This window comes from Melanostigma gelatinosum (genome assembly GCF_949748355.1).
Source record: "Melanostigma gelatinosum genome assembly, chromosome: 6".
Taxonomy (NCBI): Eukaryota; Metazoa; Chordata; class Actinopteri; order Perciformes; family Zoarcidae; genus Melanostigma; species Melanostigma gelatinosum.
In genome coordinates this window covers 15,507,376-15,522,194 of record NC_136639.1, presented here as the reverse complement: position 1 = coordinate 15,522,194, position 14,819 = coordinate 15,507,376, and the positions used below count along the sequence as shown (strand labels likewise).

The 14,819-nt window shown below is 43.4% G+C and overlaps 1 protein-coding gene across 1 annotated transcript; it reads left to right on the top strand.

Annotated features, from left to right (window-relative positions):
- Positions 1-3,752: 3,752 nt before the first annotated feature.
- Positions 3,753-6,151, top strand: LOC306779034 (uncharacterized protein; the record flags this gene model as incomplete). The annotated part of the gene is made up of 3 exons (XM_079270772.1): positions 3,753-4,282; positions 5,603-5,700; positions 6,011-6,151. Exons 1-3 carry the CDS (start codon positions 4,063-4,065, stop codon positions 6,149-6,151), a joined length of 459 nt encoding a protein of 152 aa, XP_079126898.1. The 5' UTR covers positions 3,753-4,062.
- Between the last annotated feature and the right edge of the window lie 8,668 nt (positions 6,152-14,819).

Here is a 14,819-nt window from a genome sequence, read left to right as displayed (position 1 = left end):
CACCCACATGACCTCCAGGAGCCTCCCAGTCCCTAATGTCAGCTTGGTGACTCGCTCTCATGGCATGTGTGAAAGCCACCCTGTCTGTCATGTGACTTCGGACAATGACAGGAAAAAGAGACAGCTGCCAACTACAACATACACACACACACACACACACACACACACAAATGAAACCGCTATACTTTGGGTGGCGCTTTTAAGACTCCTCTCACAAATATGACAACAAAATGGTGTCATGCATTAGTACATTCTTCATTCTGGGCCATTACTGTGTAAACCACTTAGCTGGGTCATATTCCTCCTCCTTCCCTGCTGCTTGCTGCCCAAAGCTGTGTTAGTTCTCTGTTACCGGCAGACAGGCTGAGAGTTTATGTAAGTCTGACCCCTCCTCGGGCCTCCCTCGCCTAGCCTGAGCCTCACTGTCTCCTCTCTCTCTCTTGCACGCAAACACACTGATACACACACACACATACACACCTCGACTAGCCTCAGACAGCAGGGTGATTGTGAGAGGCCAGACTCACTGCATAAATAGCTTTATTATGTTCTCAAAACTACGAGCGTTAACCAGCTTCCCTCTCAAAAAAAGCATAAGGTCATCCGCTGTGCTGGATGTGAGAGGCTGCGAGTGAGACGCTCCTCCAGCATGTTGCCTTGCCCTTTGGAAATCAATTATGATAAAGCATCGACAATGGAATGCAGATGGACAGAACAGAGATGGCGAATGATACAGACAAAACAGAGGATGACCGAGTGTGAGTGAGAAACAGAGTGAGAGGGAGAGAGAGATGGCAGCAGAAACACAACCTTTTAAGGCTGCATACCCAGCAGCCCAGTGCCTGAGGTGGACTCAAAAATAGCCCATACACACTAGCAGACAGATGCGCACACACATTTACACATCCACCAGCACACCAAACGCCCGTGTGATTGCACAAGGTGAAGAGTCTCTTTTTCTCCTTTTCTTTGATGTGAGAGTGTAGTAGAGGCTCTGCCATCCCTGGCTGTAGATGAGTATCTCGGAGGGATGATGAACATTGTCTGTCTGCCATTTTCATTTTTCATTTATCTCTTTTTCTCTTTTATTCCAGCCCCTCTAGTGAAGGGGCAATCACGTAAACCAATGTTTCTCGAAGGATCCAATCTTTGGTGGGAGACAAATCAAAAGGAATGGCCCCGGCCTTCTAATACTTCCAAATCCAGTGGGCACGAGTTTTCAAACTGGAAGTCTATTCGTCCTCTGCCTCAGAGCACAGCACGGTGAACGAAGCCATCTTTTTACCCTGTCCACATCACAGAGTAGTGTGTTTTTTAAGTGACCACGATAAGAACTTCTATTTGGATTTGAAAAACAGAATGAAACCCTTTCCCTTCCCCAGCTTAGGAAGGATGGCACACGTATGTGTTCAGCTGTAGGGCAAATAGAAGGACAATCATAAAGTACCATGCCGTAATCGACAATTATGGCCTTGCAGGCGCTCTGTGCAGTCCCGCATGCACACGCTCCTCTGGATGAGCCATATGCCAGGTAGCACTAAAACCATCCTCACCTAACGACCCCGCAGAAGCAGATGAATGTTAAACCATTTTAACTGCAGCAGAAGCCACAAAATGGCTGTCAGCAAAAACACCTCCCCTTCTCCCCAACTGTCTTCCTCCTTCCCCTCACCTCACCCCCTCCCCAAACCTCTGTTCTCTCCCCTCTTCTCCATGCTACCTCTCTCCTTTACCCTCCTACCTCTCCTCTCCCTCCCTCCCTCCCTCTTTCTGTGTGCTCTGCCAAAAGGTGCTCCAGTGCTGATATTCTGCTAAGAGAGCCTGCCAACAGTTAGATTTGTCCTTGGATCCCGTTCACATTCCCTCCTCCCCTTCTCTGTGATCCTACTTCGACCCGAGGTATCCAGCTCAGAAGGGGATACACCTAATCAGTTTCTCATGCTTTCATTTAAAGGTGGCATGGGAATCTCATTACCTAATATGGGGTTTAATAGTCTACTTCATACTTTTACACCACAAAAATGCTGCCGGAGTTTCAACAAGACAAGATCAATGGTTCTGTCCGAGTCTGAATCACCTCTACGATCAATCCCTCAACCACATTTCTTTACATCTAGTCACGCACGTCTCTGACAATTGCCTCCTCTCATGCCCTTGTTCTTCTTCTTCATCCAGCGCTCATTTCCACACCGTCATTCCCTGAACATTTTTCCACACTTTCCCTCAGCTGGGCTTGTCTATTTATCTTCATGGTGCTGTGGTTGTGGCTGAGGTTTTTTTTGGGGGGGGGGGGGGGGGGGGCTGCTGATAACACTGGCATACTGTCATTCACTTTCTCACTTTCTCCCATCATCTTTCTCCACACAGCCAAAGCATGGCCAAAATGTCTGACCCCCCACGTGAAAGTGATCAGCTATTGCTAAACGTAACCAGAGCGGAGGAGCGCTGGCTTCCACCGAGCCCACTACATGTCATTTGTATGTACGCTGGCATCTCTGTACTCACGCTACAGTGCGTGGACTTTGTGCTACATTTCAAAAACAAAACCGACTGAATGCAAAGTGAGGAATGAAACACACTCCTCGCATACTGAGTGTGCTTCAAATAGCAACTTCCACAGCACTTGACATCATTCATGTGCCAGTTGAGTTGTCCCTCTCCAGCCTCCACAACTCGACCAGAACAAGTAGATCCATCCAAACCAGAAATATTTCAAATATGCTGCAGGATACAGTTAAATATGACGTAACTCTTGACAGACTGAAGGAGGACCAACCATCGGCTCTCTCATGCATGCATGCCACAGACTGTGATGCTATGTGATGGACTATGAAGGTGCTGGATCCAGTAGAACAACATTTGAACTAAGTGTGAACAGCCGTGGTTGAGCTGGTCCTTGAACAACGTGTAGTGGACACTTCACCCCATTGACCTAATTAGATGTTTATCTTAGTACTATCTAATTACCAAGGTATTACACAGTGTGCATGGAGACTGAGTGGTACAGCATTGTTTTGGGCGGTCTGTGTCTACGTGCGTGACTGTGCGCGTGGTGCTCTAAGTATGTGCACGCGTGCGTATGTTTAGTCGGAATTTGTTGCCATGTAACTACAAGCAATTGCACATATTTCACGTCAATGACACAATAAAAACGGCAGAGACACAGCATAATATATATTAAACAAACTACTTTGGTGCAGGTAGCATGTAAAAAGCAAACATGAAAAGCAGACACGTGAGTTATTAGCATTTATAAAAACATGAAACACATTTGTAGAAAAGGTGTATTCAGGTGTGGAATGTGGCGAGTCAACCGGGACTACTTACCCATGTCTAATGTTGTCACACACTCGGCTCTAACGTGTAAATATTTCATCAAGATCATTTACAATCCATTTAGACACATTTTACACAAGCGACGGATGGGATGACAGCCTCCCGGGGAGCTGTCAAACGGTGCCAGAATATATGTAGGTATATATTTTGTGACAGAAAACCCCGAGGAAAATGGCGTCAACGGTGCTTAGGAATGGAAAAAAAAAAACGAAAATAGGATTTGCAGCCGATCTGATGACAGAAGCAAGGTAGACACACGGGGGGGGGGAATCCAATTGGAAACTTGGCGCATATGTCCAATCCTCACAGAAATAAGATCTTTAGAGGCTCGTGCGGATTGACTCGTGCGGTGGGAGCCGCGGCGGTGCAGAGAGCGTCTCCCGGTGCCTTGCAGGATCACTGGTCACTCGGGGAGCTGCACAGCGCTGAGATCCCTCGCAAATCCGCTACTCGGTTGGTAGGGTGGGGGGGGGGGAGTCGGACTATTACTGCAGTCAAAACAAGCCCGCATCCGACTACAAGCCCAAATCCAGCGGGAAGATGTCAGCAGCCAGACCGCGCTATCATCCGTCAGTACGGGAGACTGAGGAGCCGAGGCAGGAGACGGTGGTTTGGGTCGCTTTCAACCTCGCCGGTTGCATCGGATCAGGGTTCTCGCTCTGTCGCGCTGTCTCTCTCTCTGTCTCTCTGTCTCTCTCTCTCTCTCTTTGCTTTTCCGATCGGTGAATGTCAGGTCCCGGAGCCTGGTGTCTGGTAATGATCTCACCCAGCAGACTGAAAGCTCAGTGGCCGAGCAGAGCAGAGGAGCGAGGAGAGAGGAGAGAGGAGAGAGAGGAGAGGAGGAGCGACATCGCCTCCAGCTGGCAGCAAACACGCTCAGCGCGTCTCCTTTTGCAACCTTCCCCTAAATCCCATGGCCTTCTCCTGTGGGACTGTAATACAAAGGGTGAAAGCAACATCTGGCAAAAAGCCTGCTGTTTAGACTGAGTCACTGCTGTAAGGACTGCGTGAAGTTTTGCACCTTTTTCAACAAATACTGATGCATGCCTGCATAGCCTGCAGAACCTTAGAGTGTGATTTGAAATAATTATTTTTAACATGAATATGTATTGGATACACGTGTAGGATCATTATAAATAATGCATTTTGGTTACAAATGTCTGAGACAACAACAATTAAATGTTTATATATTACTTTTGCTGCTTTGGCAGTTCAACAGATGTTGAGTTTTACCAAATCAGAGGCTTGAAACCTGGTCAATCCTGTTTGGGTCAGTCGTTACACCAGTTTGCTGCGACATTGACCAGATAATAGTCTAATACCAGAGAATGTCAGACTGCATTTGAACATCTATGGTCCTTCTTTGTAAACTCACACGTATACCTCTCAGAAATATGAGGCGGGAAAGGTCCTCAGCTGCTTAATCATCATTTATTCCCAAACGATGGAGACCCACACTGTTTAATATTAAATACATAACACATTCTAGAATACATGAGCACATGAATCAATACAGATAAAATATGAATAAGTAAAAACCTATGTAGAAGGATTTACATTTTAAGATGCTTTTAAGGCAAAAATAATTAATATTATACTGCTGTTAATGCAACTTCTGCTGCTACGACCTCTAATAGTGCAAGGCAAGTTTATTTGTACAGCACATTTCAACAACAAGGTAATTCAAAGCGCTTTACTTAAAACCATTAAAAGCATCAAAACATAAGGCAAAATAAAAGGAGATTTAAAAACAATTAAGAACATTCATTGGAACATTACAAACATTCATTAAAACACTAAAAAGCAGTGTAAGAAATAAAATGCAGTAGTGAAATGCAGGGAATTGATTAACATACTTGAATATGGTTCAGGGGCCTAAACAGATGACAGAGCAATGCAAACAAATACAAAATGAATACAAAAATAAAAGTATTTTGTGTCCTTTGACTGAGTTCCATTTAATAAACTCGTCCATCTCCTGTGGTGAACTGATTCTTGTCTCTCAGTAACAGAGGGAAAGTCTCTGTATTAAGTAGAGCTCTGTTGCACAATTAAAAACTATTCTCTGTTTAGACTTAAACCTGCATTGAATAGAATGTAATCAATCTGGAGATGTTTGCTCTGTATTGCTGAACAACACTTTGCCTTGTTTGCTAGCCATCTTAAATTTGATCTTCCTTAATATGAAGAGTTTTCAAGTTTGGTGCAAAATGATTTTAAGTTGACTTTTATTGAAAATGAATTCTTGTTTGTTGCTCTACTCTAGGGGACCCCTCACCTGAAAGCCTCATTGACTTCATGCAGAAAAACAGCTCGTCTCTGGATCTGAATGACGCTGTGGTGATGGAGGACCTCTTGAAGAAGGTACATCTTTCTAACATTAAAAACAGAACAACCAGGTGATGCATGTGATTGAGTGGACTACTAAGAACAATGTAAATGTGCTGTGTGCAGTGCACACCTGTATATGTCACTATTGAAGGTAGACTTGTGTCCAAAGAACATGCAAACAACAAAGCTGTTCTAGTGGGAACCAGAGTTCTTCTAAAGCAGAGCTTCCACATGAGGACAGTGTGAGAAAGGATGCAGCATGTAAATGAACAACGGCGTTTAGTGAAGACTTCTTCTCGGTCAGCGACATTCAGGAAGTAAATGTTTTTGTATTTGTTCTCAGCTCAAACAGAGGCTGAAGGACCAGGGGCTGAATGACGACATCAAGCTGAGCTTGAATAACCAGTCGGCTGGAAAAGTCTTCCACAAGGAAGAGAAGAAGACAAAGAAGAAGGAGACGTGTGCAGAAAAAGATGAGCTTTAATTGGCATGGAGTCAACTGAGTTACTGTGTGTTTAATGAGCCATTTCAACAGCACACATTCAAATAAACTGTTAAACTGGATGAACTCAAGAAGAAGATGACTTCTCAATGTGACACTAAGAACAACAATGTTATGGTTTTCACAGAGATTTTGTTTCAACAATCATCTCACACAGACTGTATAATAAAGATGCACAACACGGGAAACAGAAAAACAAAATGTTCATGTGCTAAGAAGAATTTATAAATCCTGCTCTTTAGGAAAGTGTGTACATGTATAGAATTCATACACAATCCATATAGTTTTAAAAAGAACGCAGGTGTGTGGCTCATTTGAGCAGGTGAGGAGCCAGTCGAGGGTTGTTTTTCAGCCTCCATTCCAGATTCTGGTACTCCAGAGGAGCTGCTTCCATGTGCCTGAAACAAACACATTAGTAATCAACACACACACCGTTAGCTGTTGGGCTTAAACGCTGTCTGTTCGTGTGTGTGTGTGTGTGTAAGTACATGCTGAGGCGCTTCTTGGCGACACTTATTCGTCGTGTTTTCTCAGAGCAGTAGTTCTGGTACTCGTCCTTGTCCTGCAGCACGATGGTTAGCTGATTCTCCTGGTACCACTGCTGTTTCCTCTGCAGCGCTTGTGTCTCCTAAACACAGATGTTTTACGTGAACATGTAATAAAACAAAAGTACATCTTAATTGCCGATCGAATCGCCGAGGTGGGGCCCTAAGCTAGTGAATTGGAGATAAACCTTAGCTGAATTTCAGGAGCAGGGCCACACCTCCACGGGGCCACTCCCGGCCACACCCTACAAATACCCACGGCCACCATAGCTCAGCCTGCTACGCCTTTCGCACCAAACCGTAAGAACGCCCGCAGCACCGCAAAAACAACGAACAGGAAAGGAAAATAAAGCCCATATGTACAAAACTATTACACAGTACTATGTAGGTATATATATATATATAAACCTACATAGTACTGTGTAATAGTTTTGTACATATGGGGTATAAATAAAGTACTTACTGGGTACTTAATATGAGGACCAATATGTATACAAAGTCTCTAAAACTGGTTCCACGTTGACAAGCATTAAAATGCTTACATATATGAAAACATATTAATATTATATCATAATAATGTACACGAACTGTGAACGGAGACATTCTGCATTGTGAGTACTTTTACTTTGGATACTGTTAACGTTAGTACATTGTTAGCGAGGTGATTCTACATGTAACTTTAGTATACGTAAACATATTGAATTATAGACTTTTAGGTATTTTTTAGACTTCGTCCACCACCGTTAGAAATCAAAACTATATTAAATACTATAATACTATAATACTATAATAACTATATTAATACATGTCATTAAAGAGCTGAACATTTTGATCGTTGAACGGTTTCTGTAGCTTAAAAAATGAAGGAGAAGAAGAGGTGGGATGGAAGAAATAGAAGAAGTTGAATAAAGATTCGAAGAACAATAGTTGGAATGCTTAACAGGCCAGTTAGTTCTGGCCATTGTGATTAATTAATTAACAATAAACCCTATTTCTAGGCTAACGAATTAACCTTAGCTAACTAGTGTTAGCTTCAGCCAACTAGCAGACAAACAAAGGCAATTAACTAAGGGTGAAGTTACCGTTACAAAACGAAATACATGCGAAATTAACTCATAACGGTTTCAACAACCTAAGGATTGTTGAAACTAAAAGTCTAACATTACCTTAGCTTATTCAGACACTCGGATAACAGATGGCTGTGACATGACAAAAAAGAGCAATAATTTGCCTGTAATAACCAAGCTTCAACTTACCTTACACGACCACGTTAGTTACGGGCGACTGGTTTGAAAAGACGTTGGTGGTCAGTCAGACAGATGGACGGACAGATATCTCATGATCGTGATTGGTGGTTTATGTTGTCATTCATGACTTTCGACGATTCAACAACTCAAACATGAATTAAGAACCCTTTAATATCCCAAAGAACCATTTAATATCCCAAAGAACCACATGAAAAACATGTAGAACCATCCAACAGATAAAATGGTTCTTTAGTAGGGGATGGTTCTTCGTGGAACCACACTGCCTTTTAAAGAACCATTTAAGAACCTTTTTTTTCTGTGTCCACAGTCACTGGGCTTCATGCAGGATGCCATACAAAAAAACGAATTTCCTTATTTTTGTTAGTATCGACGATTTGTTCTTATTTTGTTAGTACCCATTGATTTCTGGGATTCACCAATGTATTCGTATTTTTGCTTTCTCTTACGTAAGAGATACTTTTATAAGTGTTCAACAGCACCCACACCAAGATTTCACAGTCCACAAATTGTACATTATTATATATTTTGAAGTAATTATACGGATTCAATAATTATGTTTGTGGGCTTGGGAAATACTATTTGTCCACTCATCCCAATTAAGACTATAAAAACCCTCGGATGATACTGCGTGGGTTCAGGGACTGAATGGCTCACATTTTCAACAAATACTCCTTCAAATTGAACGTGTTCTGTGAAGCATAGAATACAGTCGGGGTCGGCGATCTCAGAGCGAGGGCCGGTTGATGATGGAGGTGGTCCGGTATTGGACCGGCCCAAACCCCGTCGGCCTACCGGGGGTTCCCTCGGTATCCCCGATGGCCAGCCTGCCCCTGGTCCTCACTTAACTTTAGCTTAAAGTTTCTGTCCTGGCCAAGATAGCAGCACCACATTCTACATTCACACAGAATTAACACAGAATTAGATTAAGTATTAAAAGAATAGTTAAGGTTAACAAAACACTTACCGGTACACTTATTGCTAAATTGTCAATTTATATATGAATGTAGACACACAGTGGATTAAAATTCTTCAAATGTAAATACATAAAATGAATGAATAACATCCTACAAAACTGATGATCACAAAATAGGCCTATCATACTCAGAATTAATAGTTTTGAAGCACAGACAGCTAAAGAGAATGGATCTAAAGTGTGAGAAAGAAAATAATCAGTGGTTCCACTCTCTCCTCTACAATGAGACAGCCATGCAAACCTCTGCTGAGTCATTACTAAAAACATAAATCGAATCAGATGTTTTATTGCACATCCTCAGGGAAGTTCTGACATGAAACATTTTGCAAACCCGTGGGGTAACCTATAAATAACGTTGATCACCATTGTCTTAATGGTTTGCCCATAAACCGAAACTGCTTGGATGACTTGAGATGATGTTATTTGACAGGCGCAGTGTAATTAAGTCCAATTTAACATGTGTGATCACTGAGACAAAAGTTGCCACAACACTCGTTTGCTTCAGAAGAAGACAGGGAGGGTGTGTGAGCGGAGTTGAGTGGGCGAATAAAGGTAGATTAAGGTGTGCCCGTGTGCTGGTGCGTTCCCTTTAATATGTCAAATTACAGCAGGGCGGAAAACCCACATCAACCAACCTTGAACAAGCCACAGTTGTTCCATTACAGTAATTCATCATTGTCAGAAGTTGTGTTTATATTGCATCTCCATGCAAACCTTGACCTTCCTTGTATGGAAAACATCCTTTAACATTAACAAGTAATGCAAATGATGTCAGATGACCTTTCCCTCTCGGTGCCCCACAGTTACGAGCTGTTTCTCATCCCCGCCGTGTGAGTGTGGGTGTGCATTTGCGTGCGCATGCCCACGTGTTGAGCACCCACCGGGAGGTATTTCATTAGCCGGGGTGGTATTTGTGATTGTGTGTGTGCTCAGTAACATGTAAACACTCAGCACAGTTTCAAACTTCAAATATGTGCAATGCCATCAGTGGTTTGGGTGTTGTTACTTTTCACTTCCCCTGCTGTGGCACATTGATTAGATTCACAAACGTGTTATGTGTGTGTATAAAGAGTCTCTGCTCATTGGGAGTGTTTTCATCACAGCAACTCTGTATAACCCATTCACTCACTTATGGGCATGGGGCCACTATTGTATTACTGCATGCGTGTGTGTTTGTGTGCATTTGAACTACATCTTTATGAGGTCAAAATGCAATTAATGTGAGATTATTATCGTTATTGCTCCTTGCTTTTAAGATAATTCTGGGTTATTTCAGGGAATGATGTTCAATAAAGAACGAGAGTTACAACTGGGTTTTGGGTTGTAAGCTGAGCTCAAAATTTAAATCAGGCTCACGGTTAATGGGGATTGTAGGGTTTTGGAGATAAATTCTAAGACTGCACCAGTATAGAATAACAAATGAATGTGTGTGTGTGTGTGTGTGTGTGTGTGTGTGTGTGTGTGTGTGTGTGTGTGTGTGTGTGTGTGTGTGTGTGTGTGTCTATTGATTTGGGATGTGTGCAAAAATACAAAGAGACCCCTGAGAGTGATGGGTCAACAGCTGCTCCCCAACAACCAATCAATTGCAGTGTATCAGTAAACATTACACATAGACACACATGCAAACACGCACACACACATGGCAAGATACAGACCGCACTCTGTTCTTGAATCTGTTGCCATGGATACAAGATACAGGCAGCCAAGAGGGAGCAGTTTTCCAGCTTAAACTGTAAATATTGAATTATGATGGGGAAGAAGGAGACAGTGGAGCAGGGCAAGGCTCCTGTCTGAATGATCTAAATATCTAGATAATCCTTTCATCTCTATTCACCGCTACAGGAAATCTGTTGCATCATTCATGTTCATCAAGTTCAACATAAAAAGATCAATCTGTCTTCCTGATCCAGCCATTTATCTAACTCTCTATTATACAGACGGAGAGCTGGCCCCATTCCTTCATGTCTCCCCGCCTTTTTGTCTGAAACATCTTCACTCCCTCAAGTGGGATGCAAAGTAAATGCTTCCCCATGCCTGATTTGCGATACATAAAAGTGAATCTCATTCAAACCACTTTACCAAATGCCGAGGCTTTTATGTGGCAACAGTTCCTCTGTGGTTTCATCGATGGGGAGAAAGGAGATTGAGATGAAGAAGTGAAGAAAAAACCTGATTTTAACAATTAATAAATGCTTTGGCAAATGTTTTAAGTGGGGCCACTGGAGAGAAGGATTTAGAAAGGAAGAAAAGAGAGGCTCTGAAGGTGAATGTCAATAATTGGTTGACTGTCTTTATGAATAATATAAGCAGTGGAGTCAGCAGAGCTTAAATAATAATAATACACTGGTATTCATAACAAAGCTACAGCACTTGACTGCGCCGGGAAAGACAGAGTCAACATGCCAACCTTGAGCTGACATTGTGAGCAGGAGAGACTCACGTTCAATCAATGAAGGGGCTTCTCTCAGGGAGTCCACTAATCTCACAGGGCAGCAGAGGGTTCATCAGCGCTGAGAGACCCCTGGGACTGACAGAGGTAATGGGGTTAGCTGAGAGAGGAAGAGAGTGTGCATGTGTGTGTGCGTGTGTGTGCGTGTGTGTGTGTGGGCACGCGTGTGCGTGCGTGCGTGCGTGTGCGTGCGTGTGCGTGCGTGCGTGCGTGCGTGTGTGTGTGAGTGTGTGTGTGTGCGTGCAGGAGTAAAGGTTGTCGCCGTGAGTAAGACAATGAAAGCATGCAAGGAACAAGCAATTGTGTGTGTGATAGCGTGCCCTTGTGTGTTGCAGATACAGATGTGAGAAACAGTGCATATGTGTGTGTGTGTGTGTGTGTGTGTGTGTGTGTGTGTGTGTGTGTGTGTGTGTGTGTGTGTGCGTGTGTGTGTGTGTGTGTGTGTGTGTCAGAAGGAGCAAGGGCCATGCTGATAGAGTGAGAAGTTAATGGGACGTGTGACAAGGTTGATTACTGAGGCCTCAGTGATCTGGCTGGGTTAATGAAGTAAACGACTTCTTGGATAACACACTACTCGGGCTATCGGGAACCCACATTTCACACATCCTCTATTTGTATCCCCAAATGCATTTCCCTACTGTTCACCAGTAATTAAGACAAAACAATTGAACATATAGGCAACACTCAGCAATTCATTAAAACAGAACTGCTCGGCACACAGTGTACAGTCTCTCTGAAGGACTAAAGTGGACACCTGCTGTTTGCACATGCAGTCACACTTGCATATACAACGCTAGACACACACACACACAAACAAAGGGAGAGAAAAAGTTATTGGAAGACTTTGTTCTCCATTTGGGGCTGAGATAGAAATTCCTCTAATGAGAGCGATAACGACGCCTGAGAGGAGATGCAGACCAGAACAAAACAACAACGCAGATGGAAGCTAAGACAACAACAAAGACAGCCCTAAATGCAGTTGACTGCGGACTCCCCGCTGGCTCTGTTTATGTGAAGAGATGACACTGCGCCCATCCCCCTGCTACTTATAGGGACATTATCATAATGTTGTCTCTGTATGAGCCGAGCTATCAAGTGGGCTCATCTTGAAGTCCTCCACAAGCCCTGGTGTATGCTGATGCCTCAGATGCTGGAGGAAGACAATAGGGAGCAAAAAGAATAAATTCTGCCCTAATATTTATTCAAACTGACAGTTCCGGCGTCTAACAATGGAGCCCGGGACTGACAGCACCAATTTGATGAATCTCCGCGTTGGTTGTAAACAAACGGCAGCAAGGAAGATAATGGTTGTCCTTCTGTTTGTCCTTCTGCTTTTGTATTGTCTTGTCACGACAGACATTTGCAAAAAAATAAATGTGAAATGAGCAAAGTGAATAATGTTGTGGACTGTGAGTGGTTGCAGTAAGTCACTGTCAGAAGATACATTTGGGTTCAATCCTGGCTTTTACGCTTTACTAAGGAAAAAACAAGCAACATATTAAGAATGAAGGCGTCCATTCTACACATGAACAATCAATAATTAGTTCTCAGAAACAGATATTGTTTGTCACGACTTGTGTGAACCTTCACACCTCAAACATCCACCCTACAACATCCTGTTGTGTTATAACTGTGCATGTGGTCAGATACAGCTGCATTTGTGTGCGTGCGTGTTTGTGTGGGCCTGTGTGAGAGACTCAGAAACAGAAACAAAGAGGAAAACTCCCTTGATGAGAGAACACTGCCACATCCCCTGAGACTCTGTGAGTAAAACGCAGACAGAGACGTAGCAGGTGTATGATACGGATCGCTGCGATAGCGCTGAATCATTTTTTCCCCTCGACACATTCAGTCAGTGTATCGAAATTCCTTTTTAACCTTATCTTTCCAATATTTTTTCCTAATAGAGGGCAAGTAATCCGGCTAAAATGTCTAATGGAGCAATATGACCAACTAAAACAGAAAGAGGAGGTTAATGTACAACAACCAAAATCGTGTCCGAAATTCATCCTAATCTTTTTAGATGTACTTAGGGCAGACTGAAGCTTTTGACGGTTTTGCTTTCTTTCAGACATGGCCTTTGGATTTTCAGATCTTGTTTTCTGCATTGTGATGTGATATGCATGGTTTGTGGATGGTGGTGGTGGTGGTTTAATCAAATCTGTCAGTTGTTAGTGTGTGTGACAGAACTAGTGTTGGACAGGGTTATGCAAAGAGGGAATTAACTGTAAAAAAAATAAAACATTGTCAGGGACCAACTGAAGGCCTCCTCTCCACTCTCTCAAAGACAACTGGCCAGATTATCATGGCTATACAATCAGTGTACAGTGTTGAATGAAGTGGCCACATACCACAGGCACACACAAACACACTAAAAACAACTGGCCTGCATTTGTTGTTTGCTGTACATTGTGTGAACACTGTCCCGTCTGAAGCTGCCTCCCAGCAGCAGGATGTGGTGGTGCGACACGTCCTCGCTTAACAACACCTACTTCCTATGAGTTTGATAAACAGCCCTGTGGTTTCACTCTCCTCCTGCCCGTCAAACAGAGGTAGGCCTAAACACACACACACACACACACACACACACACATGCACACACACACACATGCACACACACTAGCTCAACAGCATCACCATCTGCTAATGTGACATATAACCAGAGTGAGTTATTGTGTGTAATGTTACCCATGCTATCATGAGATTTACTGTGAAAAACTGTGTAAACGCCACCAGAATCACTTATGCCTCCATAACTCAGCTGCCACTCTCCTCATCCACAGCCTCAGCAAGAGACTGAGAGGGATGAGCACAAGAATGCCCTCAATTCATAACAAGAATTAGAAGAGGATATCAAGATGTCACATTTGTTTTAGAGCAAATGATGTAAGTAGGTCTGTCCGCCACCGGACAGTTATGTTCCACGTTTAGGCCGCCTGTGCGTCCCTAAAGGTTGATGATACAATGCCAGTAAAGATTTAGACTGCTGCTAAAGTCTCTTCTCTCCTCTCCTCTCCTCTCCTCTTTTCTGCATGGTTGCATGGGCACATACGGTCCTGTCAGTCACATCTGTCAGGATATGAACGTGCAGGCATCTGAGGGAAGACTGAGGGGTGTATTAGGCTTGCTGATCCTTCACACTCCTCTTGTCAAACTTAACATGAAAATGAAAGTCAGTGGAAGAGAGAAACGGTGCATGTGTGTGTGTGTGTGTGTGTGTGTGTGTGTGCGTGTGTGTGTGTGTGTGTGTGTGTGTGTGTGTGTGTGAGGCAGGGAGGGTCAAAGGAGAGGAGCCGTGCCTAATCCTGTGGGATGGGAGGGTATCTATATGTATGGAGATAGGATGTAGAGATGTGTTCAGCGGTGCATGGATCACAAAACCTTCCTAACTGACAGAAGAGACTCCCAAGAGACC